General features: G+C 41.1%; 1 protein-coding gene across 9 annotated transcripts in view; it reads right to left on the bottom strand.

The window, feature by feature from the left end:
- Positions 1-1,302: 1,302 nt before the first annotated feature.
- Positions 1,303-22,034, bottom strand: part of OSBPL3 (oxysterol binding protein like 3) — a 196,352-nt gene continuing 175,620 nt past the window's right edge. For 8 of the 9 annotated variants that reach the window (XM_042248661.2, XM_060415042.1, XM_027968666.3 and 5 more), the window contains 6 exons: positions 21,896-21,974; positions 20,221-20,365; positions 17,069-17,213; positions 13,045-13,171; positions 11,268-11,390; positions 1,303-4,962 (listed from right to left, as the gene is read on the bottom strand). In XM_042248661.2, the coding sequence (XP_042104595.1) occupies positions 4,866-4,962; positions 11,268-11,390; positions 13,045-13,171; positions 17,069-17,213; positions 20,221-20,365; positions 21,896-21,974 (716 nt within the window). In that variant the 3' untranslated portion in view covers positions 1,303-4,865. The remainder of the gene's footprint in view (positions 4,963-11,267; positions 11,391-13,044; positions 13,172-17,068; positions 17,214-20,220; positions 20,366-21,895; positions 21,975-22,034) is intronic. The other variant, XM_060415044.1, reaches the window with a different exon arrangement.

Below are 22,034 nucleotides of genomic sequence, written 5' to 3'. Positions count from 1 at the left end.
GGAGCCTGGTGGGCCGCCGTCTATGGGGTCGCACAGAGTCGGACATGACTGAAGCGACTTAGCAGCAGCAGACCCTTCATTAAAATCTCCTGAGCTACAGAGTTGGCTTCCCTTTCCTGAAGGAACTCCAACTAATTAGTCTGTAATAAGAAACTCCTGACTGGCACCAGCTAGGGCCCTGATGTCCTGATTTGCCAGTCACTGAAGGAAATGGCAACCCACTCCAGTATTCTTGCCTGGAGAATCCCAGGGACAGGGGAGCCTGGTGAGCTGCTGTCCATTGGGTCGCACAGAGTCAGACACGACTGAAGCGACTTAGCAGCAGCAGCAGTAGCAGATGGACATTAATTATGTTAATGCAGATATTTCATCAGTTCTACTAGATAATACAGCTGAGTTCATAAACTAAAGGCCAAGAACTTGTACCTTCAAATTTCATTGCCTTCTTCAAGTTGAAACCTTAGGACGCTTTCATGTCTACTCCAACAATGGCCAATGTTAAAATAGTCTAAAGCTGCCTTTTAAGATTTCCTTTAGTGTTGTTATTTGGAATAATGTTGATCCTTCTTTAATAGCAGGTTTGATACAGATCAACAGGCAAATGCCATATACATATATGAAAGTTAGCAATAATTTCATGATGCTTAGATGCAAATGTCACTTACTGTCCTCAAAATATATTTGATAGCTTGTTTTTCTTTTAAGCCAGGATCCAATCAAGGTTCATGAGTGGCTTCTGGTTGTCTCTTTAGTGTTTTGGGGGAGGCAAAGACTTTATGTGTGTAACTCTGCGATCCAGTGTATGTGTGACACTGTAAACGTGAACTAAATCAAATGGAACTTCAGGGAAGGCTAAGTGTTCAGGGTACTGCAGAGGACACAACTTGGGTGTAGGAGATGAGTCAGCCATTCATCAGGGCCATTAAATTAGTGTGGGTAGTCAGCATTTTCCTTTTTCATGTTAGGACACACAAAAAATAATGATATTTCCATAACATGCTGGGTTGAACAGAGGGGGCTTCTTGGGGGCTGTCTGGAGCTCCAGCTGCCCCCCTCAGGTTCTTGTCCCAGTGGTGGGGGACCTACATTTGCAGTATATCTTGGAAATGTTCAGACCAAAAATATGGCAACTTTTGCCAAAGTTTCCAGGCTTCTTTGGGTCCTGGGGTATTTGTTTATTTCCAACCCCATCACTTTAGTGAATCTTGTGTGTTTCTCCCTCAAGAGTCTCAGCTAGAGTCTTGCTCTGTCCCATCAGCAACCACATATGCCCATTAACCTGGAAACACAACGACAGGGGCAGCCTTTTTCCATGTTATTTATTCAGTCAACTAGCTACACGTGGGGGAAAAGCAAATTAGTCCAAGCTTTGGGGGGAGGCCTGGGCGGATGGGTGGAAGGCTGGAATTTTAAACAGAAAATAACCTTATAAACAGTTAGATGAAAGATTTACAAAATCCATTAAAAAAAATAGTATCCTCTGAGGGTAAGAGACAAAGATAAAATCATCACAAATAAATTAACAACCTCTGATCATTGCATTCCTCAAAACCAAAGTTCCTGAAAATGGTTTGCATTTCAGACTGCTGCAATTTGCAGATACTTATATGGTCTATATTTCCAAAAAAGAAAAATGGAGACAAACACCAAGCAACAGATTAATACAATGTAGGGAAAATTGAGCACATGAAAATAGCTATCATTTGGTAGCAAAAATAGAGTTATGCCAATGTTAATATCAAAATTAAAGACATTTAAATAAATTATGTCAATACAACTGCTTATTGCTCCTATTCATAACTAAATGGTCTGAGGAAATTCTATGACAGCTGGAAGGCATAATGTAACTTACAGAATAAGTATTAGACTTTTAACAAGGCTCAACAACCAAACAGAACCTTTATCATTTTTGTTTCAGTGTTGCCATTATTAATAGTAGGACAAGGTCACTCGTCATAAATCTGGAAAGCACAGGACAGTGCTTGAAGCACAAGTCAATGATTTACTGGAAGTAATTAAAAATAGTATGTGAGAAAAGCAGCAGCCCAAATGAAGTAAATATTTTTCTTAATAAATGGTTTGTCTATTTTACTCTCCCAGAGAGTCCATAGGAAGCACATGAGGCCGTGGGGGCTGTCTGGGCATTCTGTGGGGATAATGACAGCTGTCCTAAGGTGAACTCCATCTGTTTAGTTAATACCAGAACCAGCCTGGCTTCTAGGAGGTGAATGGCATGGAGAAAGAATCTGCACTGAGACTTTGATTATTACATTTGACTCCAGGAAATACCATCGTAGGCTTTGGGACCTGGGGAGGCAGAGATCTGCCTGGCTACACAGGAACTGTGGCCCCTTCCTGAAAAGCATCTCTCGCAGTTTGGGACGACCAGCAGCACCACATTACCTGTGGTGTAATGTGGGAAACTGGACTGCACACGGTCCCGTTTCCAAGAACAGCTGTGCGGTTCACCATACATTTGGGATGGGACGACCAGGAATAAAACAGAGGTTACAACGAGTACCTTCAGTGATGAAGTGACTGGCATTACGTAATTGGGAGATTCAAAATCCGAAGAGTCAGTTCTGCCTCAGTTCTCAAAACAATGCCATGTTTCTGCTTCCTTCATCTTAAGAATATAAAATGTTTGAGATACAAACTAGTTTGAGACGGTGCTTTTGAGAGTAGAGACTGAAGGAAAAAAGAAGCTGTTTCCCCCTCAAGAGAATTTGAGGATTATAATAGGATGTATCACCAAGCCATCTAAATGTCAGAAAAACCCTTTATAGAGGTGGGTACTAGTAGGTTTTAAAATTGGCATACATATTCAAATTCATCCACACTCCCACCTCAAATGACTACAAAGGTGATGTTTGGTCCCTTGATCCTTGTGATTATAAAATGAAACATAAGATCAATAGAAATAGCAACTGGGACAATTAAAGACTTGCCAAAGACCTCAAGACAAAGCTACATCCACTCAGGCTGCAAGTTTTGTTCTTGTTTTGAGCCACCCTCTGCCACAGTCAGTATTACCCAAGTTCTACATTTACCTACACACTGTGAAAATGAGATTTGTTTTCCCCTGGAGTACCCTTAAAATCCACAGGCCTCTTCTTCCTGTCTGTGAGCAGAATGCAGATACAAGCTTGAAAAGAAAAGAACAAAGCCCATACCAAAGAATTTGATCATTTTCATTAGAAATGGAAATGATATTCTCACTGTGTTCATCTTGACATCTTGATAAAATGGAATGGATGAAAGCAATATTTAATGAATCAATTATTTTAAAATGCTAGTCACTTGCAGATTCCACAAGGCTACTGATCCACTTTAACTCTATTTTGAAAATGGAACACTCTCTAACTAGTTGTGTCACACTGAAAAACAGTGCATCCTTTTTTCGTTACTTATTTGATTTTTCACTCAGCATTCTTTGATGTTATTTAAATATATAAAAATGTTTTCTGGAGAAATTTTTTTTTTACCACATCATTTTACTTGATATCCCATAGGACTGTTATGGACTTTAGAGGAAAATGCTTAAAACTCAAGCTTTGGTTTTAAAGTAATATGGGCAGAAATTGGAACTGCTTTGATCACAAAATTCAACTAGTGCACATATTCTATTATTGTAATCAGCACTAACACATTTAAAAAGGCAAAGCTTCTCCTTTTGGTAGTTATAATCTGTATCATTCAAGACTGCTGCAAAACTCACAAATGAGTGATATGAGTTAAGAAGAAAGTGTAGGAAGGGGATAAGAAGACATTTAAAGCTTTATCAGAACACAGCACAAAGGAAGAACTCAATTCTCTACATTTTTCTATAAGGCAGATGGTCAAAATTTTTAATACAAGATCTAATATACATTGCTTATTAAGAGGTAGAAAATACCAAAACAGTATTTAAGGAAAATGTGTTGAGTTACTTAAAACAATCAGCTACTTTATTAAACTTCTGGAAAGTCAAACTGCCATGTGGAATGCCCTGTGTATTTTAACACTAAATTGGGTCATTCCACACTCAACAGAGATGTGGGCAAATAGTGGGGGAGGTTGGGGTAGAGTAGGAAGAGAAAACAGTTTTTTTAACTTGTAATGAATTTAACTCTAAGGAGAAATTTCCTACTGTCTGCCTGGGAATTCATTATGATATTTAATAAATAGGGATTTCCCAAATTATCAACTTTCTCTGTATGATTTTGCACAAAGGCAATGAAACTTTAGGGAGGGATGACTTCAAATGTTTCCCTCTTCGAGAAGGTACCGCACCCATCTTATACAAAAACATATCTCACTAATCTTATACCATTCTCTCCAGTCACTGAAATGCAAATACGAGTATTCTTCAGACTCCAGCACCAGCAGAATTGTTCTGTGTGAGCAATTTGAAAGCTATCTGAGGCAAAAAGATACCTGAGCTACCAAAATAAACCTGGGTAGCTTATGCATGGGTGAGTAACCCTAGGTATTCTTTTTTCTTAATGCACCTGGGAGAGATGGATTTTCTTTACAACCTAATTTTATAAGGCATAAATTTAATTAGAATTTTCCTAACCTTTGGAAAATTAGTGTTAAAGTTTCTTTTTTAACCCACACATTAACATTCAATCTTTTATTTTTATTAAATAGTTTATATACAAAAAGAAATATCAAGGTGTTCTACATTCATATAAACAATCATGATAACATTTGAAATTGTAAAGAAACCTACTGAAGAAAATATATACTTAAATACTTACAATGCTAAGCTAAGAAACACAAGTGATCATTTTAGATAATATTGTTTAAATATACAGACACAAGATGGTGGCTTCAGAAAGCAAATGTGGGAGAAGCACAAAGATGCCTTGTTCTTTCCTCTTTCACCACAAGACAGGATGGTCCAGTTTGGAAAAACCAAAATCTTTCCTAAGTTCCAAATAGGTGCCGTTGCTCACCCAAGAGTCATCAATGGATTTCCTGTGGAAATGAAAGAATTTCTTGAAGGCTCTTGCCGAGATTGTCAGAGTCTCTATTTCCCTTTTCAGTTCCTCTCTGCCCCACCCAGCCCTCCACCCCTCCCCCGCTGCTGCCCGTCCAGATTATCATTTGCATCTGCACACCCTGCCCCTATGGTACAGAACTGGACTGTTCAGCTACTTCTGATTTCGGCTTCTCGAACTTAGGGGCTGTGAGAAATGGTATTTCTGAGACAAATGGGTGAGGGAAGAGTCTGTGGTACAGAAAATATGGCTGGGATGACAGTTACCACCTTGAGTATGACTATGTAAATGCTGCAAATTAATCAGGTTGTTCAAATCAAGTAATAAATTAACAGTGAAAAGGAAAGGAATTGGAAATCATCACAGTCTAGAGTTAACAGCCTTGGTTCACTATTTGACTAGATGTTCAGTTCAGTTCAATTGCTCAGTCGTGTCCGACCCTTTGCAACCCCATGGACTGCAGCATGCCAGGCCTCCCTGTCCATCACCAACTCCCAGAGCTTGCTCAAACTCATGTCCATAGAGTCGATGATGCCATCCAACCATCTCATCCTCTGTCATCCCCTTCTCCTCCTGCCTTCAATCCTTGCCCAACATCAGTGTCTCTTCTAATAAGGTAGTTCTTCACATCAGGTAGCCAAACTATTGGAGTTTCAGCCTCAACATCAGTCCTTCCAAAGAATGTTCAGGACTGAACTCCTTTCAGATGGACTGGTTGGATCTCCTTGCAGTCCAAGGGACTCTCAACAGTCTTCTCCAACACCACGGTTCAAAAGCATCAATTCTTATGCACTCAGCTTTCTTTATAGTCCAACTCTCACATCCATACATGACCACTGGTAAAACCATAACCTCGACTAGATGGACCTTTGTTGACAAAATAATGTCTCTGCCTTTTAATATTCTGTCTAGGTTGGTCATAACTTTTCTTCCAAGGAGTAAGTGTCTTTTAATTTCATGGCTGCAATCAGCATCTGCAGTGATTTTGAAGCCCAGAAAAATAAAGTTAGCCACTGTTTCCCCATCTATTTGCCATGAAGTGATGGGACCGGATGCCATGATCTTCGTTTTCTGAATGTTGAGCTTTAAGCCAACTTTTTCACTCTCCTCTTTCACTTTCATCAAGAAGCACTTTAGTTCTTCTTTACTTTCTGCCATAAGGGTGGTGTCATCTGCATTTCTGAGGTTATTGATATTTCTCCCAGCAATCCTTACTCCAGCTTGTGCTTCATCCAGACCAGCATTTCTCATGATGTAGTCTGCATATAAGTTAAATATGCAGGGTGACAACAGACAGCCTTGACGTACTCCTTTTCCTATAGGCAGGTCAGGTGGTCTGGTATTCCCAACTCTTTAAGAACTTTCTACAGTTTATTATGATCCACACAGTTAAAGGCTTTGATATAGTTAACAAAGCAGAAGTAGATGTTTTTCTGGAATTCTCTTGCTTTCTCCATGATCCAATGGATGTTGGCATTTTGATCCCTGGTTCCTCTGCCTTTTCTAAATCTAGCTTGAGCATCTGGAAGTTCTTGGTTCACATACTGCTCAAGTCTGGCTTGGAGAATTTTGAGAATTACTTTGCTAGTGTATGAGATGAATACAATTGTACAAATGCAATAGTTTGAACATTCTTTGGCATTGCCTTTCTTTGGGATTGGAGTGAAAACTGACCTTTTCCAGTCCTGTGGCCACTGCTGAGTTTTCCACATTGGTTAACATATTGAGTGCAGCACTTTCACAGCATCATCTTTTAGGATTTGAAATAGTTCAACTGGAATTCCATCACACTGAGTTTTGTTCACAGTGATGCTTTCTAAGGTCCATTTGACTTCTCATTCCAGGATATCTGGCTCTAAGTGAGTGATCACACCTTCATGGTTATCTGAGTCATGAAGATCTTTTTTTGTATAGGTCTTCTGAGTATTGTTGCCACCTCTTAATATATTCTGCTTCTGTTAGGTCTATATTGTTTTTGTCCTTTATTGGGCCCATCTTTGCATGAAATGTTCCCTTGGTGTCTCTAATTTTCTTGAAGAGATTTCTAGTCTTTTCCATTCTACTGTTTTCTTTGCACTGATTTCTTTTATTTCTTTGCCCTGACCACTGGGGAAGTCTCTCTTATCTCTTCTTGCTATTCTTTGGAACTCTGCATTCAGATGGATATATATTTCCTTTTCTCCTTTGCCTTTTGCTTCTTTTTTTTCCTCAGATATTTGTAAGGCCTCCTCAGATATTTGTAAGGCCTCCTCAGACAACCATTTTGCCTTTTTTGTATTTCTTTTTCTTGGGGATGGTCCTGATCACTGCCTCCTGTACAATGTCACAAACCTCTGCCCATAGTTCTTAGACACTCTCTCAAATCTAATTCCTTTGACTCTATTTGTCACTTTCACTGTATAATCGTATAATACCAGATATTACATAGACCCAAATTCAAAAGGTTCAAAAGAGTAGAGAGCTGAATTTTTCCACCCTACTCCCAGCCTCCTGGTTCTCCTCAGAGACAATAAACTTAGCAGCTTCACTCTTCCAGAGAAATTCCATGTGTGTGAGCTTCCGTGCATGCACATGCGTGCTCCACTCCTTTCCTTTTTTTCGTAAGTGGTAGCCCTGGATGGTGTCCTACCCCTTAAGTTTTTGCATAACATATATACTTATAATTCTTTTCCATTGTCAAAATAAGGTCAGCAAACTATAGCTTAATAGCCAAATCCAGCAGTTGGCTTATCTTTGCAATTCCATTTAATCGGAACATACCATGCCTGTTCATTCAAGTATTGACTACTGCTGCTTTTGCATTGCACAGCAGGGTTGAGTCATCACTATTGAGGCCTCACACCCTGCAAAGTTAATATTCACCATTTGTCTTCTGCAGAGAAAGTTTGGTTTCTCTGGCAAAAAGGAATTCCTCGTTTCCTTTTTAAACAGTTGCATGATATGCCATTGTGGGGATGGACCACAATTTAACAGGTACTTGACTGGTGGACACTGTGTTATCAACCTCTAGCTATTATAAACAAAACATATGTTATTTTGTATGTGTGGAAGATTTATTGTATTAAAAATTCCTGTAAATTAAAACATCTGGGTTAAAGAGTATGTGTGCTTGTAATGTTGTCACATGTTTTAGAAAAAGTGAGGAGTGCGTATTTATCCACATTCTTAGGAACACAGTTTCTTTTTTTTTTTTTAATTTTGTATTGGGGTATAGCCAATTAACAATGTTGTGATAGTTTCAGGTGGACAGCTAATGGACTCAGGTGACTGAGTCCATTATACACCTATAATCGATTATAGGTGTATAATGGAGCCATATACATGTATCCATTTTCTCCCAAACTCCCCTCCCATCCCATCCAGGCTGCCACAAAACATTGAGCAGAGTTCCCTGTGTTACACAGTAGGTCCTTATTGGTTATCCATTTTAAATATATGTCGATCCCAAACTCCCTATCTCTTTCCCCCAGTCTTATCCCGGCAACCATAAGAGGAACATGGATTTTTATCACAATTGTTTCCCTATTCCAATAAAGGGATGTGTTTAAAATTAGTCAGTCTGCATATCAGATATTTTTCTTTGAAACAAAGATGACTAATGCTGCCAGAGCTGTAGTTTCCACTTAGAATTTCTACTGATACTTTGGTGACTCAGTGTCAACAGAAACATCTAAGTCCCCATACCCCTCCTCTCTGTCATTTCTGCCTGCTTCTAACTGGAACAGTTCCAGGACTGCTGCTGCTGAACAATTCCCACCTTTTCTCACATTTTCACCTGCCACATCCAATACTCTGATAATTTTACAGACAATCAAAAAGAAAAAAAGCTGCCACTGTGTTTGGTCCTTCTCTGTTCCAGACAGAATTCTTTCATGGTTGAAGCGACAGCCTAGGTAACATATTATATTTTCGTTTAAATGTTAGTTCATTTCCCACAGAGCTCCATAGACTGCATGAAGATTTTTCAGGTTTTCATATCAGGTCAAGCTGATCAATCTCCTTACCTAATGCTTGAGACAGTTTGGTTATTTAATGATCCTAAAAATGCTGTAACAAACCTCTTTAACAAATATTAGTAAAATCAATTGATCAGTCTGTTAAGTCTATCCATTTACCTATCCATTGCCTTTCTGAAAAAAATAATTTAAGGAAACTTGAGCCGGCCCGCAGTGGCCTGCACTTAGGGAGCCAGCCCGCGGCGGCCTGCGCTTAGGGAGCCGGCCTGCAGCTGCCTTCACTTCATGGGAAATAGATGGGGAAACAGTAGAAACAGTGTCAGACTTTATTTTGGGGGTCTCCAAAATCACTGCAGATGGTGACTGTAGCCATGAAATTAAAAGACGCTTACTCCTTGGAAGAAAATTTATGACCAACCTAGATAGTATATTCAAAAGCAGAGACATTACTTTACCGACTAAGGTCTGTCTAGTCAAGGCTATGCTTTTTCCAGTGGTCATGTATGGATGTGAGAGTCGGACTGTGAAGAAGGCTGCGTGCCGAAGAATTGATGCGTTTGAACTGTGGTGTTGGAGAAGACTCTTGAGGGTCCCTTGGACTGCAAGGAGATCCAACCAGTCCATTCTGAAGGAGATCAACCCCGGGATTTCTTTGGAAGGAATGATGCTAAAGCTGAAGCTCCAGTACTTTGGACACCTCATGTGAAGAATTGACTCATTGGAAAAGACTCTGATACTGATACTTGGGGGCAGGAAGAGAAGGGGACGACCCTGGATGAGATGGCTGGATGGCATCACAGACTCGATGGACGTGATTCTGAGTGAACTCCGGGAGATGGTGATAGACAGGGAGGCCTGGCGTGCTGCGATTCATGGGGTTGCAAAGAGTCGGACACGACTGAGTGACTGAACTGAACTGATTCATTACAAGTTTAAATGAAGCTGTGACTATTCCAGGATAAAACTCTACTATCCTGATTGTCAATCACTCATATCCTTAGTGTGTGATCAAAATCCACACCAACTTGAGGGAAAAGAGCATTATATTGGGGGGATAAAACATAACTTGTTGCTATTTTCCAGTTTTGGAAATTATTATTTTATTGCTGCAGCTGATAGATTAGTTGCTAAATCCTCCTAACAGTGTTTCTGTTGCCCATTAGAAAATCATAACAACAAAAAATTCAAGACTGAAATGAAAAATGAAAACGAAACCAAGACTGGGGGTAATAGGCAGGGGAGAAATGGCTGCTTTGCTATATGTGCTTGTTTTAATGTTGATATTTAAATAAATTAAAAAATCAAAAAAACCCAGAACCATATTGAGCCCTAGCCTGTAGTCAAGAGAGCCAGACTCCTGTCTGGGACAGTCCACTGGGTCCTTCCACAGATCACCTCAGTCCCCTGGTCCTTCACCTCTTCTCAGTTAAAATAAAAGAAGAGGTGAAGGGTGGATGATCTTGGATGTCCCTTCTAAACTTTCAGCCTATTTTTAATAAGAGCCTTCTAGCCAGTTATTTTTAAAATGATAGTAAATGTTCCAAATCTAAGCCCTAGTATATTGGAACTTCTGCAATTCAAGAATTAGAATTTCTAGTTTGATGATGGTTAATTATCTCTATCACTGTATAGAATATACTTATGAGAAAGTGAAAGTCGCTCAGTCATGTCTGAGTCTTTGCGACCCCAAGGATTATACAGTCCATGGAATTCTCTAGGTCAGAAGAATTCTCTAGGTCGAGTGGATAGCGGTTCCTTCTCCAGGGGATCTTTCCAACCCAGGGGTCGAACCCAGATCTCCCGCATTGCAGGCGGATTCTTTACCAACTGAGCCACAAGGGAAGCCCACGAATACTGGAGTGGGTAGCCTATCCTTTCTCCAGGGGATCTTCCCAACCCAGGAGATTGAACCGAGGTCTCCTGCACTGCAGTGGATTCTTTACCAACTGAGCTATCAGGGAAGCCCTATACTCATGAGAGGGGATGCAGAGAAACCAATCTTAGATCCAGTCTGAACAAACTTGCCTGGTATTGGGAGCTGGGTTTGGTTGGTCTCTTTGCACCTCTCTGCAAAGTCCTGTGGGAGGTGCTGAGAGGCATAGGGAAAGAGCAAGGGATGCAAAAAAAGCAGGATGACTGAGGGCGGAGGCAGTGTTCACACAAAGACCGGCCCTTGCAAAGGAGAGACGTCACCACTGTGAAGCAGGGAAAGTGCTGAGAACACTCTCATGGGGAGGGGATACTCCATCCACTCTCCTCAGTCTAGAAGCAAGAGGTGTCGCCAGTACCTGCCATCAGTAACCATTGGAGCCCACCACTCACACACCTGAAAAACCTCGGCTGGTGTTCCACCTTATTTTCTTCTAAGACCCGCCGCCTTTCTCTCTGCAGCTGTTCAATCCTCTGCTTTTGTATTTCAGCTTCTTCTACGTTCCCTTCTTCTAGAAACCTGAGACATTAAGGGAAAAGATGAAGGAATACAAATGCCAGGGAAATGGAAACATCATTACTACCAGAACTGCACATGTGCAGACCAGATGTTCAGAATACCCTCCTATAAAATATCTCCCAACCCTTAAACATCACTTGGAAGTAGTGAGGGATGGCATTGTATTATGAACTGGTGATACAGACATGGTTCAAAAAATTATATCTATAAAAAGGAATTTGGGGCAAAATCTCCCTCTCATTCCTGTCTTCAATTCTACCTGTTTCCTTCCTACCCCACCCACCATGGGTAACCCACCGTGACTAGTTTCTTGTGCATCCTTCTAGAGATTTCTTATTCATATATAAACAAACATTAACATATATTTTCACCTCCCTTTTAGAATATAAATGGAAGCAGGCTACACATACTGTACATACTTTCTTGGTTTGGTTTCTTTTTTCTTGCATTGTTTTACTTAACAATATATCTTGGAGATCTTTCTTGGTAGTACATAGATCTCTTCATTTTTTAATAGATATATAATATTCAGTTATGTGGGTATACCTGAATTTATTTAAACAGTTCTCCATTGATAGATATTTGAGGTGGTCTCAATCTTTTTTACGTTATAATTAATGCTGCAGTGAAGGACTGTGTACAATTGCCATTTTGCACATGTGTTAGTTTATCTATAAGGAGATGATTCTAGAATTGGAATTGCTGGTAAAAAGGTGAGTTTGCAATATGTCTATTACTAACTGCCCTTTCCAGGGATTCTAGCAATTTACATTCCCACCAGCAGTGGTACTGGAATGCCTCTTCCCTGTACCCTCAGAGTGCATCAAACCTTTGAGTCTTTGCCATCTGATAGGTAAAGAAATGGTATAACAGCATGGTTTTAAAATTTCTGCATTTCTCTGAGCAAGACTGAGCATCATTTCATTTTATAGTTAGGAGATATCTGCACTTCCTAGTTTGTAAAGTGTTCATTTTCCTATGTCTATTTTTTTTTTCCCCCAAATGGATTGATCTTGATTTCTAGAACCAAATCATGAAGTAAGCTGCTCAGTCATAAATCTGTTGATTCTGGATATACATTTTATTTATTTTACCATGAAGAAGAGTGCTGGGTTTTTTTAAATAAAGTGAAATGTTATCTTTTTTCCCCTTGGTTTTGAGTCTTAAAGAGATAGGCCTTAGGGGAGACATTATACTTTCCATTTCACAGAGTTGGAAACTGAGACTGAGAAAGGTTAACAGCCTTAGCATATGTCATACAGCTTGTCAGCCTCAAACCTAGGATCAGAAGTTAGATTTCAATGCACCAAAATAGTTTAAATTCAAGGGCCAAGGAAGTGAATGCTTTTATTCTTTCAAGTACAGAGTAAGTGTATTTTTTATTACTATATGTAATAAAACTCTTTAAAAAAAACTTTTAAAAAATGTATTTCAATAGAAATGAGAATCTACTGGTGAATAAAGGTCATGCCACACACTGCTCTAAGCTGGGCTCTGCTCCTTCCACAAGGTTGCTTACAGTCCCCTAGACTTCTACTCTTGACGACAGAATCTCTCTCTTTTAGGCTCCATCGGTGGCCCAGAAGATGTTACGAAGCCTTTTTATAAAGAGTTTCACACCTCTGGAGGATAAAGACCTGAAAAATATCCTTACCTTTGATCTGGCCTGAATCGGGTGTCGGTAGGTGGTAATAAAGACTTTAACAATGGATCCATTTCATTTAATTCTAGCGCAAACTGTGTGAAGCCATAATATTGCTCATAGCCTTTTGGCATGGGATCTACAAGAAAGAGAGATTGTTCATCTCTAACTTGAATTGCATTCACATCACATCTTAATTCTTTCACCTTTTTCATCTCATACCTGCTACCATTTTTCTCTCTCAGCTCTAAACTCTTCCATTTCTGTTAAAACATTCTGGCTTACAAAGAGGTTCTGAATTTTCCTCTATAAATTTTCTTTTCTGTAAGTTTCCTTCTGCCTACAAGGCTAAGGCCTTCTTTGTGCAATCCAAATTTGTTAAATATCAAAATGTTTCCATAGAATTTTAAGTTATAAAAAAATTTGTTACAAAAATAAGCATGCTGCAAAGAACTCCAGGTCCATTTTTACTAACAAGACTCTCACTCTAGATAATCCATGTTTCATTTAAGAGAGGTCAAATTCTTCGGAAACTGCCTAGTACCTGGAATAGTGTTAGATCCATAGCAAGAGGTCAATAAATGTTATACTTTACTTTCATCTCTGCTCCTCCTTTCCTCAATGTGGGGCCTCTCCAAATCTTACATATTTTAATTTTAAACCATCTCAGGAGAAGCCAGGAATAGAGATGGGATTATACCAGCAGAAACACTGTCAGCTGGAACCAAAGGGGACAGAGAAAATGGGACTAAATGAAGCAAGGCTGTTGGACTATTGTTATTTTACAGATGGAACCAGAGAGCTGCCCAGCTGCAAACATGCAGCACCTTTAAGCAAAGGGAGGAATGACTCTGAAGGTGATTCAGAGACATGAGGCTGCCCCTCCCTCCACAGGCCCAGACGACACAGGCCCAGGGCACAAGGCTGCTTCCGCTTCTCAAAGGGCTGGGCCACTATGCAGCTTCAACATGCCCAGCTGCCACTACCCAGAACCCTGGGGGTCTTGGGAGCTGGGCACTGTCCCAGTGCGCCCAGAGGGTGGGACTTCAAGCCAAAGAGGAGGTTCCCCAGTATTAAGACCTAATGGCATTTGCCCTGCTAGGTCTTGGACTAACTTAAAACCCATCATCCCTTTCTTCTTTCTTCTATGCCCCTTTGGAACGGGAATGTCTATCCTATGCTCATCCTGTCACTGTATTTTGGAAGCATATTTTGGTTTCACAGGTTCATAGCTGGAGAGGATGAATCACACCTCCAATCTCACCCATGCCTGATTTAGGTGATATTTAAACGAGCCTCTAGAGTTGATGCAGGAATGGGTTAAGATTTTGGGGGCTGTTGAGGTGGAAAACATACATTTTGCACCTAAGAGGGATATGATTTTGGGGGCCAGAATGTTAGACTTGATGTTTACGTTCTCTCAAAATTCATGTTAAAGTGCCACCTCCAACATGGCTATATTTGGAAATGAGGTCTCTAAGAAACTGATGAAGGTAAAATGAGGTCAGACGGGTGGGCCCTCACCTGCAGTCAAGCCACAAGACTCTGATCAGAGCCCAAATTTGCCTGTACCCAGTCTTCAGAACTGTGAGAAAATGAATTTCCACGGTTTAAACCACCCAGTCTGTGGTGCTTTGTTATAGCAGCCAAAGCAGGTTAATGCAGTCATGCGGCCCTAATTTTAATTCCAGCAAAGAATCAAGCTAAATATACCTAAATTTATGTCTTGGATAAATCAAATATAGACTAATCAAATATAGTCTACTCCGAGCCTTAGCTCTAGTTATCCACACATACAAATGCTTTCCGTGAACTTTTCTGCAGACCATTTTTTGAGGCTTCAGAAGTCCATTTTGTCTAATTCTAGTTCTCTGGATCCTAAGCATAAACATAATAGCAAAGCTTCCTACTGTGCCTTAAAAAACCCATCCTAGTCTCCAGAGTGGAGACAGTGGGTTTGTTTTCTTGCAGACAGGCCAGGGATGCTCACAACCATAAACAGAGACATAAAGTCAATAAATAACAAGAATACCAGCTCACACAGTGTTCTTTTGTCAAGGTACTGCTTTAACACCTGAACCAGGTGGTAACTCTCATCTGCAATACATTCTTTAAGCAAAGGAGAATGAATGCTTCACTCATAAAATGTCATGTGTGCCTCTGAACCTTTGAAGCCAGGGAGGTGGCGAGTGGTGCCAATTCATTCTAGCTTCGTGGCAATCTCTCTGACGGTGGAAGGTGTGGATACTACCCATTGAAGAGACATTGTTGGCTGCCCACTCTACAGTCATCTCTTTTTCTTGCTAATGGCCAAGTCATCTGTTCAGGTGTCCTTGTGCCCTTTCTAGGGGATTAATCTATGGTCATCGGAATCTCTCCTGCTGACCCAGTTGCACAGGATCAGTTAAGGGATGAATCTGGTTCCACTGCAGGTTGACAAGTTATAAACATACATTTGGGGACTTCCCTGGTGGCACAGCGGATAAGAATCTGCCTGCCAATACAGGGCCTGATCCCGGAAGATCCCACCTGCCTCAGAGCAACTAAGCCCGTGCTCCACAACTACTGAGACTGTGCTCTAGAGCCGACGGGCTGCAACTGCTGAAGCCTGTGGGCCCTAGAACCCATGCTCTGCAACAAGGGAAGCCGCCATGATGAGGAGCTGGCCGACCGCAATGAACAGTCCCCGCTCGCCACGACTAGAGCAAGCCCACGCAAAGCAGCAAAGACCCAGCACAGCCAAAAATGAATAAAATAATAAATAAATAATTTTTTAAAAAGAGCAGAGCCTTGCAGGAAACTCTGAATCCAGAAGAGTAAGATGGAGTAACAAGGACCACATGTGGCCTCCCACGTAAACCACCACCAACAGAAAGGAGACATACAAAGTAGAAAGATACATTTGCTGGGGGATACTAGGAAATTCTTCATTCCTGAGAAGAAAAGAGTCACAGCAGAAGAAAGCTCTTCCATCCTGACTTCTCCGCTTACATGAGAACATGATATTGAGCTGAAACAATCATATCGCATCCAGGAGAAGAAATGTCACCGCCATATCGGGAGTGGCAGGTGGTGTTATTGGTAAAGAACTCACCTGCCAATGCAGGAGACGTAAGAGATGCAGGTTCAATCCCTGGGTTGGGAAGATCCCCTGGAGAAGGGCATGGCAACCCACTCCAGTATTCTTGCCTGGAGAATCCCATGGACAGAGAAGCCTGATGGGCTATGGTCCATAGGGTCGTAAAGAGTCAGACACGACTGAATCGGCTTAGCGTGCACAACGTGTTCTCAATGATCTACGTTCTTGAGACAGGTAAGTTGCCTATGCAACAAGCCTGGGGCCACCCCCTCCACACTTGTTAAGTAATAGTACATATCCTAATGGTTTAAGCCACTATTAGAATGGCTTTCCTTTTTAGATTTTCTTTTTATTTTGATCAGCCTAAAGCATCTAAGGGTACTCTCTAAGAGTTCTAGAGTATAACCATGCCTCGGGAAGATATTTATCAGATGAAAAGATGGGTAAACTCTTAAAATGTTTTAGGGGACGTGTTATGAAGTTTTGGCTTCCTTACCCTTTCTCCCCTCATTTGCTTAATGCACTTAGCATCTTTCCAGAATTATCGGAGAGATTAGAGTGGCTTATGGTATTGGGAAAATCTAGGGGACCCCCTAACTCTTGTAGGTCATTCTGCTTTTCCAGTAAGGTTTCCCTATCTCTAGAATGACTTCTTGAACTTCACTAATATTATTTCTTGTGTGCCTGGTATACGCAAGGGAATGATGTGCGACCATGGATAAGCAATGGCTTTGTTCTGGGATTAAGAACCCAGGACTTGACCAGCCCAACAGAGGTACTGTTGATAAGCATGAGGATGAGTCTGAGATATAACCAGGTGAATGACAGAAGAGCCAGTAGCTCTAGCATAGTTCAAAGAGAGGCTGGATATATTAAACGGACGCTCACGTTCACCCGCAGCGGGGTTCTTCTGGCCACGCCCTCCCTTTGCTCCGCCTGGCGAACCCAGATACTAACTTGCTCTCCAGATGCAAGCGGATGAGGAGGAGCCGCCGCAGTAGATGCTCTCGTGCCATTTCCCAAAGAGCCGATGTACTGCTTTTCCACTCTGGTCAAACACTGTACCTTCAATCTCATGGGCGTTAGTGCTCCAGTATTTCGCCTAGGATTAAAAGGAGAGTCATCTGTTAGTGTTTTGGGGTCAATTTATTATGAATGTTAAGAGAAAAAAGGAAGAGGAATGAAACCCGCAAGAATGATTCTATGCTGCATATGGTTTCTTGGTTCTGGCTTTTTAAAAAACCATACTTTTAATTATTTAATAAAAATGAGAAGCTAGTATGCTAGTCCTTTATTTATAGTTTGTAACTCAGCCGTCAACATTCGTGTAAGACATAAGTTTCTATCTACTTTCACATCATGCACTGCAGGAAGGAAGGGCTCATCCACCAGGTGGGGGTTGACCCGTAAGCCCCCTCCGGAACAGCTGTTCCCTGCCTGTCACTGTGGCTTTATTGCAATTTAAAGAAATGTAACTCATATAACTTATTCTCTCAAGGAACTAGACAATCCTTTGTAAACAACCTTTTTTTTTTTTTTCCAAGTTTTCCAACCAATCAACTTTCAGTTTCTACTATTAATTTTTTTTTTCCCCCAAACCAGACCTGCTCATCTAACTTATAGGGACGTTATGCAATCCACATTCCCACTGAGTTGGTCCTGGACTGGGAACAGCTCAGCTAGGCTCAGCCTTGTGGATTTTACATATACAGTACCACAGTGCAGTCAGCAGAGGGAGCGCTAAGTCCCTAGAGTTGAGTTTTTCAATTTGCCTTGCCTGCCCTAAAAATCTGCAAAAGACCAGAAGGCATTACTCCATAAATCAAAAAATTCTACTACTATTTTCGGCCAAAACAGAATCCATATTTGGAAACCAATAAAATAGAGTGAAATTTCCAGGCCATATCTGATGGGCTGGCTTCCCCATTCCAAGTCCAAAGTAAAAATGGGAGGAAGGGCAGAGTATAGCAATACCTCAAAGATTAATCAGAAGTGTAACAGTGAGTTCTCTAGCCAGGTAAAAAGGAAAGCAAACGCTGTCCAGACTTTTAAGTTTATTGTAAAGCAGGAGTCGTATTTTCTCTGTAGAGATATTTGTCAGTAAGTTCAATTTCTTACTAGGAAGCCACAGAAAGAGGCAGTCATGCCCCACACATAACTGCTGCTTTCAAATTCTTTTTCAACATCAGAGGCACATCCAGTGTTCTAATTCTTTTCATCTCTCATTGCTATGAAAATACGTTCCCTAGTCCTCAGTAGATGAATACCACATGGATGGTATAAATGGGAGTGAAGGACATTTCTTTGGGGAAATTTCTGAGAGCAGGGTAGCTTGCACCTGGATCAATCAATCAATCAACCTATTATCTGTCAGTCTCCCAGGTATATATATCCCTTACTCAAGCTTCCTTTGCTTCTTTTTGGAAAGACCTTAGATGAAGCTTTTAAGGCAGGGTCATGTTTGCATGCTGCGTTGCTTCAGTTATGTCCAACTCTTTTCAACTCCATGGACTATAGCTTGCCAGGCTCCTCTGTCCATGGGATTCTCCAGGCAAGAATACTGGAATGGGTTGCCACGTCCTCCTCCAGGGGATCTTCCCAACCCAGGGATCGAACCTGCATCTGTTACATCTCCTTCATTTGCAGGCTGATTCTTTACCACCAGCACCAGCTTATTTTATGCCAAATCACTACTAATTCTATCTATAACCCAGTTTGACCTACAGGATAATAATAAAGCCTCCAAGCCATCTCTCCATAATGCCCCTCAGTTGCTATAGGTGGTACAGAGAGGTACTGTGCAAAATTCCACAGTTAGAACCTAATCTCTTGGCTTATGATTTTGACCTTAATTAGATGCAAATACTCCTTGAGGAGGGTAATCCTTTAAGGCCACTTGGTATATGTGAGATTTTTACAGGCAAGAGGGAATTTCAGGAGGGAGAGAAGGTGGGGAAACGGACTCAAATCAAGGCAGATGGAAAGTTGGATAGGTAAGCAGATGATTCCAGGCTCTTTGCCTGAGGAAAAGCTGTTCATTTATCCTTGAATGTGCACGAGACTCTGCTGTGTGCTAGGCAAAACTGCCAGGCATTGGCCACAGCAGTGGGCAAGACAGATCCGGCTTCTGCTTTGCTGGAGTCAAGAATAGCAAGGAGGGTGTGGGGAGCAGAAAATAAGCAAGTAAAGCAACAGCGAGCAAGCTACCTGCAGGTGTTAATAAACACTCTGAAGAAAACAGGATATGAAAGAGGGTGACTAACAAGGCTGATGGAAGGATCTGGAGAGAGGATCCCAAGCAGAAGGAAATGGAGAGAGAGAAAGAAGGACAGTGCAGCTAGAGGACGGTGAGGAAGGAAGGGGATGAGGGGTGGCAGGAGTCGAGGTGGGAGAGGAAAGGGGTATGTGTGTGTGAGTGTGTGTGATGGGGGTGGGGAATGCAGACTCTACTAGGTCTCATGGGCCATTGTAAGGATGTAAGCGTTTGTTCTGAAAAAGATGGGACTTGTCAGAGGATTTTGGTCAAATATGATGTGACTTTCACTTTTAAACTGTGCTAAAACATACATAATATTTACTGTTTCAACCATTTTTAAATGTAAAATTGAGTGGCACTATGTACATTCACAAAGTTGCATAATGATTGCCTTATATATCTCCAGAACTTTTCATTTCCCAAACAGAAACTCTGCCCATTAAATAATGACTCCCTTTTCCTTCCTCTTCCCAGTCCCTGGAAATCACCGTCCTACTTTCTGTCTTTATGAATCTGGCTGCTGCTCCAGGTATCTCATATAAATGGAATCATTTCTGTCCTTTTGTGTCTGGCTTATTTCACTTAGCATAATGCTTTCCAGGCTCATCCATACTGTATCATGATGACTTGTTTCAACAGGGTCCCTCTGGCAGACTCACTGGAGAGAGACCACAGAGGGGGAAAGGAAGGAAGGAGGCTAGGAGGGACTGTAACCCTGGTCCAAGTGAGACAGGTGAGGCTGAGACCAGGGGGCCCTGGCACAAAAGTGAAGGTGAAAAGTTCCCCAAGACACCCTGTGCCCTGAGGCCCAGTTCTGCCAAGGCCTGTCTGGGGCCACAGGCACTGAGGTTACCTTTATAAAGTTCACTTTGCAGTGGCAGGAATCGTCATTCAGGTTCTTGATGACAATCTCTCCATAGTGCTCGATCCACCTCTGCCCACTTAAGATGTTGTGGATGCAAGAGGTCACTTTGTTCCACTCAAAATGATCTCCAAAACTAAAGGAAGAGAAAGGGAAAGTTACAGCTCCCAGAGGAGTCAGCAGCAAATGCAAACAAGCATTTCAAAAACAAATCCTGTGATGAATCTCTTATTCCTTCATTTACAGACCTAACACCAAGAAAGCCATGCTGGGTGGTCTAAGAGCCTTTACTCTCCTCCCCATGGGTGCATCGGGGGTGGCAGCAGTCAGATCCTGGAGCTGCAGAGGCTCCACTGGAAGTGGGGGGCCTCCTGAAACAACCCACTCTGTCCTTTGACAGAGGAAGAAACTGAACCAGAGGAGGTATGTCTAAAATCACCAAACTATGAAAGGAGAGTAACAAGGGGAGGGTGGAGAGGTTGTCCACAGTGTGCCCCATCTACACACACACACACACACACACACACACACACACACACACGCATATGTACACACAGGCAGACACATGCACTATATATTTATGTATATACATGTGTGGGTACATATATGTAGGCATGTATGTATACAGGAAGACTTTGATCTATTGTAGTTTTTACAGGCTGAAGGTTTGGGGCAATGCTGTGTAGAGCGAGACTATTAGCATTTTTCCAACAGCATTTCCTCACTTCATGTCTCTGAAGTATATAAAAAGTAACTTTCATAAGCAATAGGAAGCCCCAAAATTCATATTGTAATATTTACTTTATTGCAGTGGTCTAAAACCAAATCTGCAATGTCTCTGAGATGTGCCTGTACACACACACACATATATATTTTATATATAAATCTTAAGATACAAATATCTTAAATCTTTTACAATGAGAAAGTATTCTAGGTATGACTTACAGAATGAAATAATAATTATGAGGATAATGATATTAAGACCCAAACCAAACACTTCATGGCACATACTATGTGCTGAGTATTATTATTTTTAATTTATTTATTTAATTGGAGGCTAATTACTTTAGAACATTATCGTGGTTTTCCCATACATTGACATGAATGTGACTATTTTAAGTGTTATTTCAAGTGCTTTCCATATCTGTTTAATCATCACAACAGTCTTATGAAGTAGATGGTTTATTATCCCTATTTCACAGATGAGGGAACTGGTGATCAGAAAGGTTAAGTACCTGCCCAAGGATTTGCAATTAGTAAGTAGCAGTGTGAGCATATGAGCTCCAGCACCAGAGACCATAACCATTACCACTTTGCTTTATGAATAAGTATCAATCATCCCTGAAAGATCAAAGTCATGGCTTTCTTTAAAAAAAGTTTTGACAGTGAGGCAGGACAACAATGTTAAAGAAAAGTTATCATTCCTAATTGTGTTAGAAAGTAGAAATGAAACTTCTAAAAACTCTATTCAGGGGACTTTGGTGTCCAGGAAGCATTTCCATTAGAGAGAATGAAAATGTGAGACTGTCCAAATGAGGAACCTTTGAAGTCACTGTCAAACGTAGAAAACCACACACTCTCAGCACCACGGGGGACAGTGGGCATCCTGTTTCCAAACCCTGGCCCTAAATTCTATAAAGTTCCTAACCAGAGAAGGGGAACTTACACTGGCAGAATCACATGGGTTGTGCCAATGGGAACGATTTCCATGGATTTGCCCCAGAATTTGTTTTTCCATCTCACATCTGAAATGAAATAATACTGAATATTACATATTTAGCAGGAGAGCTAGGTAGATCAAAGGT

The sequence above is a fragment of the Ovis aries genome, chromosome 4 (assembly GCF_016772045.2).
Source record: "Ovis aries strain OAR_USU_Benz2616 breed Rambouillet chromosome 4, ARS-UI_Ramb_v3.0, whole genome shotgun sequence".
Lineage (NCBI taxonomy): Eukaryota > Metazoa > Chordata > Mammalia > Artiodactyla > Bovidae > Ovis > Ovis aries.
This window is presented reverse-complemented; position numbering and strand designations above follow the sequence as displayed.